We start from the raw sequence: 17,468 nt of genomic DNA on the forward strand, positions 1-17,468 counted from the left end.
AGAGAGAGAGAGAGAGAGAGAGAGAGAGGCAGTTGTCTCTGCTGAGGGGGTTGGTTTTCTTTAGAAACTGGAATGTGTCCAGGCTTGATTTTTATTTTCAATTCGCATTTCAGATCCAACTCCCCAAACTCTTTGATCTTTCTCCCTGTCTCCTTACCCGGAAGAGAACCCTTTGCCTTCTCAGCTGGGAGCTGGGAGCACACGTGGAAAGCCTGGCTCTGTTCCATATTCTTGCCAAATTTAGTCACACAAAGGGGCCAGAGAGGGAAAAAAGAAAGGATGAAAGAGCCAGCCGTCCAGACTTCAAAGGGAGCAGCCGCCCCACCCCAGTTGTCTCCAAACACCGCCCTCTGCCTATATAAGGAACCGCTCTCAGAGGAGGGCGTTTCTCTCTTAAATCAGAGCCTGAGCCCTCAGCGCGTACACGCACAGCCCACAGGCAAGAAGGGGGAAAAGAAAAAAGAAAAGGGGGAAGAGAGTGGGAGGGGAGCGCGCGCTCCCGCGGATCTGAGGCTTGCAGGGGCTTAGCCTCATTCCCAGGAGAAAACCAGTCGAGAACTTTTTGGGACCATGGGAGGGAGTTGGGAAAGAGGGATTTAGCAATTTGGTCCATTGGGTCACCAAATTTATCAATGTCTTGTTTCACTACCATTTTTGAGAGTTCATCTTCTGACCCCGACAACCTGGGGATGATGATTTAAGAAAATCCTTCTTTCGTTTTGTTTCCCCGGGGACCGCTTTGAAACACGGTTTGTGGGCAGTATAGGTAGAATATGTGTCCAAAAGGAGGCTGGATTCCCTTCTTAGTCTAAGATATCTTTCCATATTCTCTCGGCCCCTTGACCTCCAGGCTCCAGCCTCACTTTATTCTTGGCCAATGACTGACACCGTATTATTTCTTGGATTCGGACCGGGATCGCTTGCTGAACTCTCCCGGTCCAGAATAACTGCAAGGACTCATTTTAATTCCGTTAGCTAGATGTTGCAAATTGAAAGATGTGATAACGCTTCAAGTTCCCAAGTCGAGACTGTTCGATGGGTAGATCCTTGAGGACCTGCCTGCAGAGCTTACACTGACTTCTTAAGGATTGGTGAATGGAGCGCACTCCTGCGCTCATAGGCACAAACGTCTTAGGAATGGAGATGGAAAAGGAAGAAGTTCAGAGGCTCGATTTCGCTACACAGTAGATTGCTTTCCCAGACAATAAAAGGATCCAGGGATTGCATGGAACAGTTAAATCCAATCTGCAGCAACATTTGCACGGTCGGATGATGCAGTTTGCTGTCATTCTAATTCAGATATATCGAGTTTTCACTCGGACCTCCCAGAAGTTTTCAAGTTCCCTGAATGAGCTATGTATATCTTGAGGATTGGGGGAAGTAGCCTTTTAACAAAAACGGCCATTCTCTTTCTTTCCTTTTTTTTTTTTTTTTCCTCAAATCTTCCCCTCACAAACTGAAGGTGCCGACAGCTTTGTGCTGTCTCGAGTCAAATCTGGCGTTGGAGTGAAGATTTTCTTCTCTCTTCCTGCGGTAAATTATTTCGTTTTCCCTTTGTCCTTCATCTCCCTCCTTAGACCACCATTATTTTCCTTTCTCCTCCCACGAAAATTTTAGCTGGGAAAAATTCCAGCCTACATGAACCAAAAAGGGGAAGGGAAGTTGACTGAAGTCCGTGAAGGTGGAGAGCTGAATAAAGGGGGTTATGACTTTTCTCCTTAAAGTCTATTGTGTGCATACACATTCAGCAGCGAAATCACTGTTTTTATTTTTAAATGATCTTTCTTTCACCCCTCCCGTGGTTGAAGGTTATTTCGGCAGGGTGGTAGAAGCGTGTGCACGCTCTGACTTCCCCTTTGACTGAGAGTTTAGGTAACCTCATCCTATCTAAGAAAGCCAGCCCCTGCATGGACAGGAGGAAGTGTTGTTGGCTCTCCCCCATACTAAACCCAAACAAACATATTAAAGGAATCAGAGGGAAATACCGCCTCCGCCGCTAGCAATTGTTTCACAGCCGAAATTCAAATACATCGAAACGCCCTCTTAAACCCACATCCTGGAAAGGAGAACCTGCAGCATCCAACTTCTCCGACACCCGGTCTAGTAGACAGAAACAAACCCACCCAGTGCTAGATACTGGCGTCCCAGTACCAACTCCTGATTTGTGATCCAAATCTTAATGATTACATGGGACGCCGGCAAGCTAATTGCAGTCCTACAGACTAATCGCTAACGCAATTAGTATAGCCCTGTGACAGAAACTTCCCCGCTAGAGCACTGCAAACAAACCATTAGGGAGAACGGAAATCATCTTCCGGGATTTGCCTCGCCCCTCCTTTCCTTACCTCCCTCCGCCGTGGGAAAGATAGAATGCACATTGAAATATTACCTTGTTGCCCATCCACGTTTTTAGGCTATCTCTACCGAAGCCGCATCATATTTGCAATAGCACTAACAGATCTACAATACCCCCAAACTCTTATTTTGTTGTTTGCAAAGGAAAAATAACAAAATATTTGTATCCCCAAGGTGCCTGGTTATTTTCGTTAGAAATAATGTTTTCAAAAACTATTACGATAAAACACCAAATGGAACCTCCTTCCTCTTGACTCTTTAAATTGGTTCTCATTAGGTGGTTTCCCCTCTAATGATTGTTCTTGAAACTCCCATCTTCTCTCCGTCCTCTCCCGACCATTTCTACCAAATGAATAGCGGAGTTCAAACAATTAACAGGAAGGAGAAAATGCGATTCGAATTAGGTTTATCACTTGAAACAGTAAGAATGATCATTTGACTTCTTCAGCTTCCATAACTTCTCCACCCTTAGAACACACACGCAGGTACACATCTTATTTTGGCTGAATTCCACTTGTACCCTCTTTCCTTAGCCTGTTTATTTCATAAAGAGAACATTTGGCTGTTTTGGTGGGACTGAATTGTCTTTTTCCTTCTAATCACTATTAACATAATTAATTGAAGTCTCCCGTGTTTGCTGGCTTTTTCTTTAAACTATCAGACTATATAAATGTTCATGATGGTATCTAGGATGTAGAGACCATACATGCTAATATTTAAGGAAGCATCACACCTCCACATTTCTTTCTCTAGAGAAAGGGACAAAGAAGGAAAGAAAGAAAAGAAAGAAAAATAAAAAAAAGGTGCATTTTCGACTCTTTAGCATCAGTTTATTGACACACTGTATCAATATGTTTTTATTTTTCTTCTAAGACATAAAATTGTCAGCTGTTCAAAGTGGATTGAATTTCCTTCACTTCCTTCTCTCCTTATTGCCATCTCTCTTATCCTTATCTCAAACTAATACTAATAATGTATTGCTAAATATGCATTATTCTTGGATAAGTAAATTCTTTCAAGTGTTTTCATTCTTTAAAAGTTGTTTGGTAAAATCCCTTGCCTAAGAAGTAGTTACCAATGGGCGAAGTTTTCGTTAACACATAATGCTGCCACAATCCTTGACTGATGACAGTCAACTAAACAATGAATAGTTTTGTGTTATTTTTGTGCCCCCTCAAAGATGAGTAGTCTTTGTACAGTTGTTTATATATAATGTAACCAAATTTCATTTTCAATTTTGAGTCTTATTAGATGGCTTCTAGTTGTAATAATTCAACTGAGATATTCCCCTAGCATAGTTAAGATTTGCCCAACATAATAATGATTTTCTGAAATTAGTTGTGCTTTCTAAACTCAATTTCCCATAAACGTAATAAAAGATAATCATGATAATAGTTCTCAAAACATAGTTCTGATACACAGTACAGGGAAATGGTAGGAGATTAGGGGACATTTGAGCTTGAATTATGATTCTCCCCCCCCCACCCCTTCCTTGCAAGAATCCCTCTGAGTCTATAAGCAGCGCTATAGCTCTGATTACTGCCCTCCCCTCATCTTTCTCTCTGTTCCTGTTCATCTACTGGTCTTGCATTCTGACATACACTATTTACTGTCAGCCCATGTGTTTCCCTCCGTCTCCCTCCCTTCTTCTCTTGCTCTATTCATTTGTGCCCACACCTGCACTACTGTGAATATCATGGCATCCAAAGAACATTTGCCTAAAATGTCTGTGGAACAAAAGTGATAAAAGAGAGAGTATTTTAAATGTAATTAAAATGTCCTAGCTTCCCCTTATTAGTCTTTCCATTTCCCTCTACCCAGTTTTCCCCGCTTGATCTCTCAAAGCCTCGAAATTTGTGCTCATTGGTTCTCAAATTATATGTTTTACACCCCCACATACTAATCGCACATGTATATATTTATGGGTAAATATCTATATATGGTGTACAAATATGTGTTGTGTGTATATACGTATATGTAATATATGTATACCTGTGGCTCTCTTCTTCCCGGTTTCTTTTCTCTCTTATTAGTTAAGCAATGATTTCTGTGTGGTTACATTTCCCCCTTTTCTCTTTTCTGTATATGCTCTCTCCTCCCCTTCTTTCAGAGAGTCTATCAATGTGGTGTCAATCAGAGAGGCGGCTTCGCTTTCATCTTCTCTCTCTAGAGAGAGAGAGAGAGAGAGAGAGAGAGAGAGAGAGAGAGAGAGAGAGAGAGAGGAAGAATCTGGAAAAGAGGAATGAATCAGTGAGGGATGTAGAAGAAAGATTAGATCTTAAAGTTGAACCCTAAAGGCAACATATCCCCCCATTTTCAACTTCACACAAGCATATTGATCCTTTGAAGGGCAGAAGAGAGAGCCACGAGATCCTTCCCTCTCTATCGAAGTTGCCTGATTTTTCTCCCCCAGAGACACACGCAAACACACCCCACACGCGGAGGACTAGTCCTACAGGCTCTGAGAAAAAGGGGAAAAAAAGAAAAGAAAAGAAAAAAAAAACCTTCAATCACCACCTCCTCTGCCCACCCCTACCCCCACCTCCCCAACCCTCTTAAGCCGTCAGGCAAGGAAAGAAGAGGCGGGGGAGTTGCAGCGGGGAGGAGGTGTCCCAAAGGGAGGAGGAGGAGATCCGACGCTAGAGGATAGCTTTTCAGCGCCGGAGAGGCTGGGGAGGTGGAGAAGCGGCCGGGAGGCGCAGCCGCTCACCTGCAGAGAAGAGCGAAGAGGAGGAACCCTCAAAGCCCAGACCGCCCCTCAGCCTACCCCCGATCTCCGGGTTCTGTGCACTCAGCCAAAGGCGCAGGGACAAGGTTTTCCAGTCCTCCTCTCAGCAGGAGTCAGTTTCCCCTCCTGTCTGCCGCCCCCAACTCCCCCCCCCCCCACCTCCGCTCCCTCCCTTGGAGAAGTAGTAGCAGAGGGGCTTAGCTACTAACTCTGACGGAGACTGCGGATCCAGCTAAAGGGTGCAGAACAAGCGATCCAGAGTGCGAGAGAATTAAGGCTGGAGACAAATTTGAGCAGGAAACAAAGAGTTTGGCTTGTATCTGAAACTAGGATTTTTTCTTTGGGGTACGTGTGTATTTCTCTCTCTCTCTCTCTCTCTCTCTCTCTCTCTCTCTCTCTCTCTCTTTCTCTCTCAGAGGCCAATATTTTGATTTCCTGCCCCACCACATCCCCACCTCAGCTTTTCACATTTTCCGTGGCACAAACTTTTTTCTTGGCAAACTTTTCTCTCCTTCCCTTCATTTTCCCTGAGGAGAGCTTGCCTCCTCTGCCTCTGAGTTCTCTCTTCTGCTTCCATCTCCTTCTACAGATTAAATGAGCTTCGAAATGCAAAGGGAAAGAGAACGAGAAAGGAAAAAATAAGCTGCAAGAGCACGCATCTTCACAGGATTACTGATTATTTGCTGCAGGGATAGATGCCCACATACATCTATCGCTGCGCCAGGAAGTGGAAATTGCATTATCTCCTGACTCTCCTTGAAGTTTCTTATCGTGGGAAAACGCGAACTCAGAGCCTTTCGGGCAAGCTCCGTCACTCCCTTCTGAAAACAAATCGACTCTAATATCTACTTTGTCCCGAAGATCTAGAAGATTGATCCGAGGCCTGCCTGCCTCGCCTCCGCACTTCTGGCAAGCCCCCACCCCCTCATCACTAGCACCAACTTCCACTGGCAGACACAACAGAAGGCAAGGCTTGGGTGGAGAAGCAGGAGCAAGCGCCTCTCTTACCAGAGGCACCAGTGATCAGGGACTTCGACAGCTTTGCTGAACCTCCCATTTCTCGCTGTTCCTGCTATTATCCCTCCCTGGCTGAGGCTTAACTCTCCCTTCTGTAGGGGGAGGCACAGAAGGGGCCAGCCTCTGAGGCGCTCAGAGGGACATAGACACTCGCACCCTCGATTGCAAAGGAAGATTGTTGGCCCGCTGCCTCTGAGCAAGAAGCGCCTCCATTCCATTCTTTTCTCGCACGCCAGTTTCAACTCTCAATCTCTGCCTCCTCTTTTCCCCACCAACCTCCCACCTTTTTGTGTGCTTTTGTTGTGTCGTCGCTGCCGCGGTCCACCCCCCGGAGTAGAAGGGATTAAAGAGCAGCCGGAATGCCCCAACTCTCGGGGGGAGGCGGTGGCGGCGGCGGCGGGGGGGACCCGGAGCTGTGCGCCACAGACGAGATGATCCCCTTCAAAGACGAAGGCGATCCGCAGAAGGAAAAAATCTTCGCAGAGATTAGTCATCCCGAAGAGGAAGGGGACTTGGCCGACATCAAATCCTCCTTGGTAAATGAATCCGAGATCATCCCAGCCAGCAACGGGCATGAGGTAAGCTCCCGACACTCGGCGGAAAGACATGGGACGCAAGGGGAAGGAAGAAAAAGAAATGGGTAGCTGGTTGTGTTTATAGGTCTTTATGTGAGAAGGGACATAGTTAGGGTGCTGAAAGTATAGCTTTGGCTGAGGGTAGAGGGGTACTAGGCCATTAAGTAAATGCTCTTGTTTTGTGTGTGTGTGTGTGTGTGTGTGTGTGTGTGTGTGTGTGCAGCCAAACTTCAGAAGTTAATGGTTTTCCGGGGCTCATTGGTCGAGGCTGGGCACGAGAAACAGTGTTTTGCGTGTTTCCCAGTTCTTAGTACTCATTACTTGGAAGTTGAGAGTACAGCCCTGAATAGTTTTTTTGGACCTCAGTTTCCTCTTTTGTAATACGAGAGAATTGGATTAGCTGGCTCGATGACCTTTTTCTAGCTTTAAATTTTTCTTTCGTTTTTTCTTCCTTTAGAGTAGGCGAGAGACAATGAGAAAGGATAGAGCAAAGGAAGGAGGAGGGGCATACCAGCAGTTAGTGAAAAGTTTTCCTTTAATGTATATACATTTCATTTCTTTCGGTAGCTATCTGCCCTAGTGCGTTAAACCACTATAAAGCATTTGGGGGTGGGAGGAGAGGGCGGAAAGGAAGGTCGGTGGGCTACAGGCGTGAGGCAAGGGCTGGGGCTGGGGCTGCCAGCTGCGGAACCAGTGGAACAGGCATGAGAGGGGGAGGGGGCAGAGAGCCCGAGTAGGGTACTACTGTTGGGGGGTGGGGATATAAAGCTGCCGACATCCCACTCGGCAATAACAGAAGCCTGTCACTTGTGGTCCTGAGGAATCTGCCACAACACAGACGTGTTGACCACAAGGTCGTTGTCTCTTCATTCACAGCAAGTTGGTTTTCTTCAATCCGCCCCACCCCACTTCATCACCTCCGTATCCCTCCATCTCCCACCCCCCATCGTGTGCATTTTGCAATTTGGGCACTAAAACCGAGCTGCAGAAACGTCGCTTAAATCGAGATCAAGCCAGTCCTGAGGCACCAAAAGACCCGGGGGTAGGGAGAGGTATTGGGGGAGGGGGAAGAGGATTGAAGGCTCTTTATCAGGTCTACTTGCACTCCTTTATACTAGCGCTCCTTGAGACAGCTCCAGTAATCCGAGTAAAGTAACATAGAGACACGTGGGTGCCTGGGAGAAAAAGGGAAGACAACTGAAGGAGGGCTTAAAAGAGCCTCCTAGAAATATTACTACCATAAAAATAGATTATATGCATAATTACATAGATATAGATGAATATGCTATATAGCTATAGATTATAAAGATATGTGTAGACTATATATTTATTACCTATATCTGAAAAATATAGAGAACTATATCTTTTGGGGGAGGGGGACCCTCCCAGATGTGTATGGACATCCGTGACTATCCATCTTTGTGCTGGGATTCAGAAAGCCATCTGGATTAAATCCTCAAACTATCATACAGATAATTCCCCCTCCAAAAGATACTGCCACAATTCTCCATCAAGGTTGAGTATATAGAGAGGCTCTAAGGAGATAGTGCCATAATAAAAATAAATATATTCTCAATATCCCACCCCCACCCTCACACACACCATGAACAAGGTTAAATGGAGAGGCAGCAATTAAAAGAGCACTCTAGTCTTCCTTTAGGGTTCGAGATACGGCAGAACATTCCCTTCCCAAGATGTGTGTTTGGGAGGAGGAGAAGAATATCTTTACACTTAAGCGACATCGTATTTTGCAGGACTGGCTTTCCAAACTCATCCTACTAGAAATAATAATACCTTTCCCTGAGTCTCCCTTTATTGACTATAAAATTTAAAAATGGGAAGAATAGTACAGTCTCAACTAATACTTCTCTTGCTTTTCTAAGCAAAGGGAGAGAGAAAGGATATGAAAGGATCAATGTTGTGGTGGGAAAGTTAGCAATATTACACTTATATTTGAAGTAGTTAATGAAAAAGCATGAAAATAGGTGGAAGAAAAATAATAGGGGTTAGGAGTGGATGTTTTGCACTTGTCTCCCTCTGAGTGCCTAGGATGGTTGTCACAATTGATATTATATAGTCCCTTTTAGGTACTTGTAACTGTCGGGAATTTCCTTTATCAGCCTCAGATAAGGGTACACACAAGCAGAAACATGCAAACTAATAGTTGGGAAACTAAACTAAAGTGAAGTTTATGTAGGAAACAACAGTAGTAGAAGACCTCTCTTGATATGGTCTCCAAGGAAAATCTTCCAAGGAACTCATCAGCAGTCTTCTACTGTGTCTTTGATTTGTTTAGATTTAAATTTTCATTTTCAAGATGAAGAATAAATTTTAAGATTCACAACCTGGTCCTTAAATTCTATTCTATCCAGTTCTTGAGTAAATGTGCGTGTGTGGAGGAAATATCAGGACAAAAGATTATAAAGGCTCAAAACCTTTCTAATTTCATTAGAAATTCTCCACATGGCTTTGAGATGGCTACCTCAGCACCTTCAAGTTCAGAGATATTTTCACATTCTATCAAGAAGACTTTATAAAAATATTGCATAAATACATGGTCAAAAAATGCGCAGTAGGATTGAAGATGTAGAGCTGAAAGAGAGAGGTCACCTCATTACTTTATAGATTAAGAAATTGAGTCTCAAAGAAGTTAAATGATTTGCTCAAGATCACCCAAGTAAGTAAACATCAGAAAGGAGACTGGAATCTAAGTTATTGGATTCAGAGTTAAAGTGAATTTTTTCTTTTTTTAATGTTTATAATTACCCAAATATTATGATAAGAAGCTGTTTTTTGTTAAGAAGTTAATTGCCATATATTGTTGCTATATACTGTAACACAAGATTCTTTTTCTTTTCGTGATATGGATGCCATGTGATCAGGTGGTCAGACAAGCACAAACCTCTCAGGAATCATACCATGACAAAGCCAGAGATCACCCTGATGAAGGTAAGAATACTACTGCTGCTACATATTCTAATGAGACATGATCTTTTTTTTTTAAACATTCATTCAAGTACCTCAATCTAAAATAATTTTGTAAGATTGCATATATAGGTTTTAATACAAAACTTAATACAAATGAGAAAATATAACTGAATTATTTAGGTTTTTAAATGTATTTATATATTGGTGGACATGTAATTCTAATAATGGAGAAATAGTTTAGTGATATAAAGATATGGAGTAATATTTTAAATGTTAAAACATTCATTTTTCCTCTCTTCTTCCCTTCTCCTGGAACCATTACCTTATATTTTGAATTATTTAATTTATTGATATTTTTATATATTATATAAAGAGTTTAAATTTTCTTTTCTTTTAAATTAGGAATTATATATATATATATAATAAAATAAGAATTATAATAGATGACCCATGCCCTAGTTTTTAATTGAACAGTATATGTGTTAATGTCATGATTGGGGTAAAAAAAAGGATAGACATTATTTGAAGGTAGTACATTTAATTGCATTTTGGTCTTTGTATCCACACTGCCTAGTATATTAATTGGTAGCTTAGTTTAGGAAGATATCGCATTACGTTTTATATTTTTAAAATAACAAAATACTGATAACTCATTTGTGTGACCTTGGCCAAATCATTCCTCTGGGCCTGTCGCCTCTGTTTATGCCTCCCTAAAATGAAGGGGATATATTATGTGATCTTTCAATGGGCCCTTCCAACTCAAAATCCTAAGATCCTTTAATCCTTTATGATTCATTTGTGGCATTTACTGTTTGTTTTGTTTTGTTTGGAGGCAGGGGTAGGCTGAGAGGGATAGGTTTCGAATACATATTTGATAGATTAAAATAAGAGATTCATATAGGTTCCAACAGTTGGTAGGGTTCCCTTTTATACCAGACTACATTTCTATTTTCCTTAATTACTTACAATTGGCGTGACCAGAATGAATTGTTGATACATGCAACATATCAGCCAGCAGAGGAAGTTAAACTGTCTGACTGTGTAATGCTATGCTTTCTTCGTGTCCACAAAGTCAGAGGTTCATGTGCACAGAACAATTCCAAATACTTGTATTGACAGAATGTTGATACTGCCATAAAATTAAGTGCCACAGAGTAAACTTTTTATGAATTTAGATTTTTGACCATATTTATCAGATAAAACTTTCTTCCTGTTTGTTTAACATTTCTTTTTTTCTTTTCTGATAACTTAGGATTTTTTAAGCCCTCCTAATATTGGCCACCTAAATGAAAGATGAATTTACAGGTGATATGTCAACAGAGATGATCTATATTTTTGAAACTTTGGTACCATATTTGTTCTCTTCAATGGCTCCATGTTGCCTTAGTGAACTCTGTTGAATTAAGTTGGATGGATAGAATTTATTTTTTTAAAACATCAGTCTATAGTTTAGGTAAATTGAAACAGATATTTTTTAAATATCTGTTTTATCAATAGGTTTTTTAGAGCCCAAGTACACAGATGCTTCCAGTTTAAGGTATATATATATATATATATATATATATTATATATATATATATATATATATATATATATATATATATAATACAAAATCTTAAAATATTCTATAAACGGGTCTTTTCTGTAGGGTGAATATTTGCCTTATGATTGTTCAGCTTTGAGATGCAAAAATAAGTTGCCATAGAAAAAAATCAGAGTATCATTTGTTGTTTGTTTAATTTTTAGCAGGAAAACATCCAGATGGAGGATTATACAACAAGGGCCCTTCTTACTCTGGTTATTCTGGGTATATAATGATGCCAAATATGAACAATGACCCTTATATGTCAAATGGATCTCTCTCTCCACCTATCCCTCGAACAGTGAGTAATATATTTCTGTTTAAAACTTTACTCACCCCCTTACCAAATTCAAACTCTAGTAATCGTCTTTAAGAATCTGGCTTAAAAAAAAAGCCACACACAACTTGAATATTTATATGTTATACAACAGCTCTTAGATGGAATGAATGCATTTGTGATTGCTGGACTTGCTATAATAGTGATTTTGGTGAGCTTGACCTTGGAATATTAACTTTTGAATTAATTGGAGGTATCCTCATATATTACATGTGAATTCTGATTTTGTTTTGCACCAACTCTGTAATACTATCCCCCCCCTAAAAAAAATCCCAACAAGCTTATGGTATTCTTTATATAGAAAAGAAATTTGAAAAAGAATCTTTCACTTATGTAAATACTACATGGTTTTTGGTGTCCAACAGTTTTGAAAAGGGAGTATAATAAGGCAGAAAGAAGAAAGCTAGAGAGGGCTTGTATAAGGCTATAGGGCACATTTAAGCTTTAAAAATACAATGATTTTCCATTTTTGTCAATAATAGTGACACTTTTCAGCTCCATTATGAGTTTTTGCAAGATAGTATATGAAGATAATATGTAGAGGACTATTTCTCTTTTTGGCAATAGATTGAATGTAATTTTAAAAAGGTTGAGTTAATATAACTCGTTAGGATTTCCAACTGTATTAATTGTTTAAGTATGCTGGATTTGCCCTAATGTTCTACATTCCTGGAAAGAGTAAATAAAAAAATTGAAAAGTCTGATTTATGTAGCATTTGAATACTTGTTTCAAAAACAAAAATAGGTTAGTGATTTTTACAGAGAGATGACATAACTGACCTGTGAGGAGAATGTGACTTTGAGTTATTCCTTCCTTAGTGCTTATGTATTTATGTTGATCCATCTTCTCTAATTTATTTTTTGAATAAAAAACACCCACTAGACTATTATTTTTAAAATTTTGGTCCTGGGGAAAAGAAAAGTTGAACTTGAGATAATGACCAAAACGTAGCATCTCAAACCAATAATCATAGTTTCACTAGAGATCGAATGGGGTGTTTAGATCCAGGGACACAAGAGATATTTTAATAAATGTTTCTTAATTTATGGGAGCAAAAAGAACCATTCACCTTCCAGTATCCACCTAATTGAACCCTTTATCTATAGAAAGAAAAATTCACAAAACCACACAAGATTGATTAAAACGTCAAGAGCAATCAGTTCATGATAATGGTTATTTATAATGATCTTGGATACCTTTTGTTCATGCCTTGGATTAGCTCCATATAACTAGACATTATTATTTTTATCTATAAAATATAGAAACCAATATTTGACCTTATATCTAATGACAAAATCTACCAGACATTTAAAAGTAATTTGGTCATTAAGCAATTGATTTTATTCTTTGTTGGAAAATAGACCTTTTGGGTTTTATCATAGGAAATACTTCAAATACAGACAGATCCTGGTCTCCCTCCTAAAAAAAAAAGAAAAAGAAAAAAGATGAATTAATTTGTATGACTGAATAAGTTTAGGTGTTCTGATTCTTAATCATAAGATATTTCTGGCTTTTAAAAATTTGCAAATATGCTAGAGAACTTATATTTGGTGGACTAAATAAATGTTAAATATAAAATGTTAACTTCAAATTTTGCATGGGATAATCTATTTTGATCATAGAAACAAATTAAGTCATTCCTTGTTTATTTTATTTCTAGAGTCTATATAGACTTAATTAGGAGCATACATTTAACAAAGGGCTTACTATGTAAGAGAGGTTCCTTTGAAAAATATTTAAGATAAATTTTTTTTTCAGATTCCAGTATTTTAGCTTCCAATACGTAGAAAAATATACTCTATTTATGACTATTAAAAAACATTCCTTCTGTGTTGTGATTCCTAGAAAAATAAGAATGACCTGCCTAATCTTCCCTTTACATTTTTTTAAAAGTTCCCCAAAGCAAATTTTCCGGAATTAATAAACGAGACCCAAGAAAACCCCCAGACTTTTCTGCCCTCTTTAAATTGGTACTCTTCCCTTTCCACTCCTTAACTTAGTCCAGCGAAACTGCTTGAGGATTTTGATTATGGGGTGGCTACAAGAAATGTACTTGGGTAAACCTCAAATCATTTGTATAAATGTGAGCTGTTGTTCTAGCGATTATTTCAGGGAAGATACTGGTGATCAAGAGAAAGTCCTATATTTTCAGGGAATTGCTTGAAACTCTGAAGTCTGTATTGAGCAGTTCTTTGGTTTAGGGAACCTATGGCACAGTCAATATATAAAGGGTGTATATGGGGGGTGATGGGGTGAGTGTGTGTGTGTGTGTGTGTGTGTCCTGCCTGAGTGCAGTGCACCTTGATGGTTTAAAACAGTGAAGGCTGTATCTTCTGTTCATCTTTCTTTTCCCCTTTCCCTCCCCTCCCCCATGTATTTTTGAACATATTTCTCTTAGGCAATGCTTTCTCGTAGTACACAGGAATTTGCATAATTCCAGAAGCTGTTCAGGTCTAGCCACAAGGCTATGTGTGTTTAGTTACAGAATATTTTTTAGAGTCCAACTATACTGCAGACTTTGCTTTTTAATGCTTAACAGCTGGGTTCTTTGTTGAGGGGAAGGGTTGGTTTTTTTATGTGTAAGAGATCAAAAACACTTTAGCCAGAAGACAACTCTCAGCCTTTCTCCTATTCATTCACTTTGGTCTTACTGCTCTTTGACTGTGCTCTTAGCTGCTTTGAGTTTGTAACTATTCCTGGAGCCCTCAGTGGCCTCATCTAGGTTCCCATCAAAGGTGTCAGAGGCAGGTGACCATTTGTGTGAGCTTTTAGGTCTTGGGTGGCAGTCACTCTGTGGCATCCCTGACATTTGTTTTTTACATAACAAAGCAACTACTTATTTACTGCATCTATTGCCTGGAGGTGTTAGGACTAGAAACCACCTGGTACCTAGGTTCCTTCTCCCATCCCATTTAGAGCATCCTCAAATATTTATATTTATTGGCAGATGAACCTGAAAATGTCTGTCATAATTAACAAGTGGCAGCACTGAATGAATGGAAGACATTTCATTTAATTCTAAATACGGTTGCCATCCTTTAGGTATGGACACACTCAAACACACATTAAAGAATCTGGTTTTGTTTGTTTGTTATTGTTTTTCCCTCTCCAGGATTTATGGACATGATTTTTAAGATATTTATGTGAAATCCAAGGGAGGGAGAAATGAGTGGGTCTTACAAAAAAGTTGAGATAATGTTACCCTAAGAAGAAATTGTTTTAAAAGACCCAGTGAGCATTAATTAATGTGTTAACTCAGTAAAACTTTGAGTTTGTCTTAACAGAGACTGAAAAGAAGATACAGAAACTTCATTAGATGTTTTGAAGCAGGAGCCTAGAAGCTTTATTAGAAGCACACTGCAAAATTTTTCTACCAGTGGGTAAAATTGGTTTCAGCCTTGCTGACCTCACTGTGGTAAAGTTGCTTTTAGTGTGGCTGTCTATTCATTAATGTAATCAGACTTCCATTTTCCCTTATAGCCATACAAAGACTTAACCCTTCATAAGAGAAACAATTTGTTTCTCTTCAGGTATATAGAGAGGGGGAAAATGATATCATGAACATGTTTAAGAAGACAAAGCAAAAGCTGCTGTTCAAATTCATATCCAAACCACACCACCACCTTGGTAGTGCTAATTTAATCCATCATTTTTCTTTACCTTTTTTCTTTTTTTTTTTTGGGGGGGGGGAGGGAGGGTAAGAAAGGAAGAAGTATTTGAATCAGATTCATTGAAGTTGGCATTCTTCATATATGAAGGCCTTTGGTATTTTATCTTGATTCATATTGCTAATATTAAATATTTCATCTCCCAATTTACTGTTACATGATTTTAAAGGAAATTAGTTGTGTGACAGATAAAATTTAAAGCAAACTTTAAGTTACTCTCTCACGCACACACATACACTAAAGAACAACTTTAAAAAATCTTTGGGGACTGTTCTTATTGTTGCTCACATCTGGAAAGTATTAAATCATGTTGATTGTTCTTTTGCATTAATAAAGTTCCAAATGCTATATGATGCAAATCAGTTGTTCAGTCATGTCCAATTCTTCATTACTTTATTTGGAGGTTTTTCTTGGTAAAAATACTGTAGCTGTTGGTCATTCCTTTCTCCAGCTTGTTTAAAGATGAAGAAACTGAGGCAAATAAAGCTAACTGATTTTCCTAAGGTCACACAACTAGTAAATCTCTGAGGCTGGATTTGAATTTAGGACTTCCTAATTGCAAGCCTGGTACTCACCACCAAGCTTCCCTAAAGAAATAAGTGGTAATGCAACTAAGACATGCCTTGTACTTGACTTTACTTAATATTTATTGATAGAACACCATTCCAACTCTAAATCTTATGAACTTTTTCACTACTTAATGAAATTATCAAATTCAGCCCTTCCCACTCTTAAAGAAAGTTTCATGAATTTTTATGCTTCTTTTTAAAAAATTATTACCTAGGTATCAGGGCCCAGATGATGAAATCTGGCTTTAGCACAACCATGCAGTACCAGGCTAAGTCATATTCTGATGCTTTCCAGTTTTGTAAGATCTCCAAAAACATATGTTCTTCTAATAGAGAGAACTTTGGTACTCGTCTCAGAATTTTGGAGGGACAGCTTCATTTTAATTGAGACACTAAAGTATGATGTTAGAGAAAGTACTTGTAAAAGGTTTTGGGGTTTGGGGTTTTTTTTTTTTTTGGTCATTTACATACTCTGGTTGGAAATGAAGCTTATTTATTCCCTCACCTCACTCCCAGCCTGGTCTCGGGAAGAAGTTTTAATTATAAATAGGCTATTGAAAGTATGTCTGCTCCCAGATAGACAATAAGAGGTAGGAAAAATAAATGGGTGCAGATTTCTGTTCTGTCTCTTATCTGTTCATCTGGCTCTTACAAGGCTAGAAAAGAGCCCTTTGAAGGATTTATACCCAAAAGGTATAAGCCCAAATAAGACTTTTCTAGTGACATTAGAACCAATATTGGTAATATCATCTAAGACCAATTATCTGGGTAGAGAGTTCATTACTAGCATATGTAATGATTTCTCAAAGACAGGGACTTTTTAAAAAGAACTTTCAGCCCCAGAATACTTTGTTACACTATGTTAGGAAGATATAAAACAATAGTTATTAATTTAAAAATTACACCTATCTTTTCCTGAAACAATTTTATGACATTATTAGGTTTTTTCTAATATTCCCTGAATAATATATTTTGAAGGGTTAAGGTGTATTGCTTATAGTTTCTGTGTTTGCAAAATCCATCAGTATATACTAGATAGGTAAGGGATGAGCTACTTCCTAAGTGATTTATTGCTCAATTCTTGGGCTGGTGGAGCTACTTCTGTCTATAAAAGAAGAGAGGGTCATAACTGTCATGAATGTATATAGGATAGTTTTTAAGAAAAGACATTGTGCCTATGCTTCAGTTAGGAACTACTATACCAAATGAACTTTGAGTTATATTCTAAAGAGTGAACCTAGATTTGTAATGATTTATCCATAGTCTGCAACAGTACCTTTTGTGTTAAGAGATTCACATAGAGTTAGCTGTTTAAAGGCAGAATCTCTGGTTGTGGAAACTGGCCAATATGGAATGTAACTTGTAGCCTTAATATATAGCACCATGATGGAGCTAAATCTGTTCTTCTATGATAGGTACCTTTTAATGTTGGGAGACTTACTCCTTAACCATGAGTTTCATTGATTTTGTTCTACTGTAATTTTTTTCAAATAAATTGTTATATCAGTTCCTAGATTCTGGTCCTCTTTTTGTTCCATAAGTGTATGTGGACTGTTTTGGTTTCCTCAAAATAATTTTTTAAAATGCATAAACAATTATGTAAAATAGTTATTAAAATATATTTTAAAATAAATTAGTGGACCCTTAGAGGGGCATGTGAACCCTAGTTTAAGAATCACTCTATGTCTGTCTCTGTGGTTGTATATGT

At 39.0% G+C, this 17,468-nt stretch overlaps 1 protein-coding gene across 7 annotated transcripts in view; it reads left to right on the top strand.

Annotated features, from left to right (window-relative positions):
* The first annotated feature begins 5,530 nt into the window (after window positions 1–5,530).
* LEF1 (lymphoid enhancer binding factor 1) overlaps window positions 5,531–17,468 on the top strand; it is a 157,516-nt gene continuing 145,578 nt past the window's right edge. For 4 of the 7 annotated variants that reach the window (XM_051964411.1, XM_051964416.1, XM_051964414.1 and 1 more), the window contains exons 1-3: window positions 5,531–6,678; window positions 9,558–9,624; window positions 11,353–11,486. In XM_051964411.1, the coding sequence (XP_051820371.1) occupies window positions 6,460–6,678; window positions 9,558–9,624; window positions 11,353–11,486 (420 nt within the window). In that variant the 5' untranslated portion in view covers window positions 5,531–6,459. Of the gene's footprint in view, window positions 6,679–9,557; window positions 9,625–11,349; window positions 11,487–17,468 lie in introns of all 7 variants that reach the window. The other 3 variants (XM_051964410.1, XM_051964415.1, XM_051964412.1) reach the window with 1 other exon arrangement.

Source organism: Antechinus flavipes, chromosome 6 (assembly GCF_016432865.1).
Source record: "Antechinus flavipes isolate AdamAnt ecotype Samford, QLD, Australia chromosome 6, AdamAnt_v2, whole genome shotgun sequence".
NCBI classification, from domain to species: domain Eukaryota; kingdom Metazoa; phylum Chordata; class Mammalia; order Dasyuromorphia; family Dasyuridae; genus Antechinus; species Antechinus flavipes.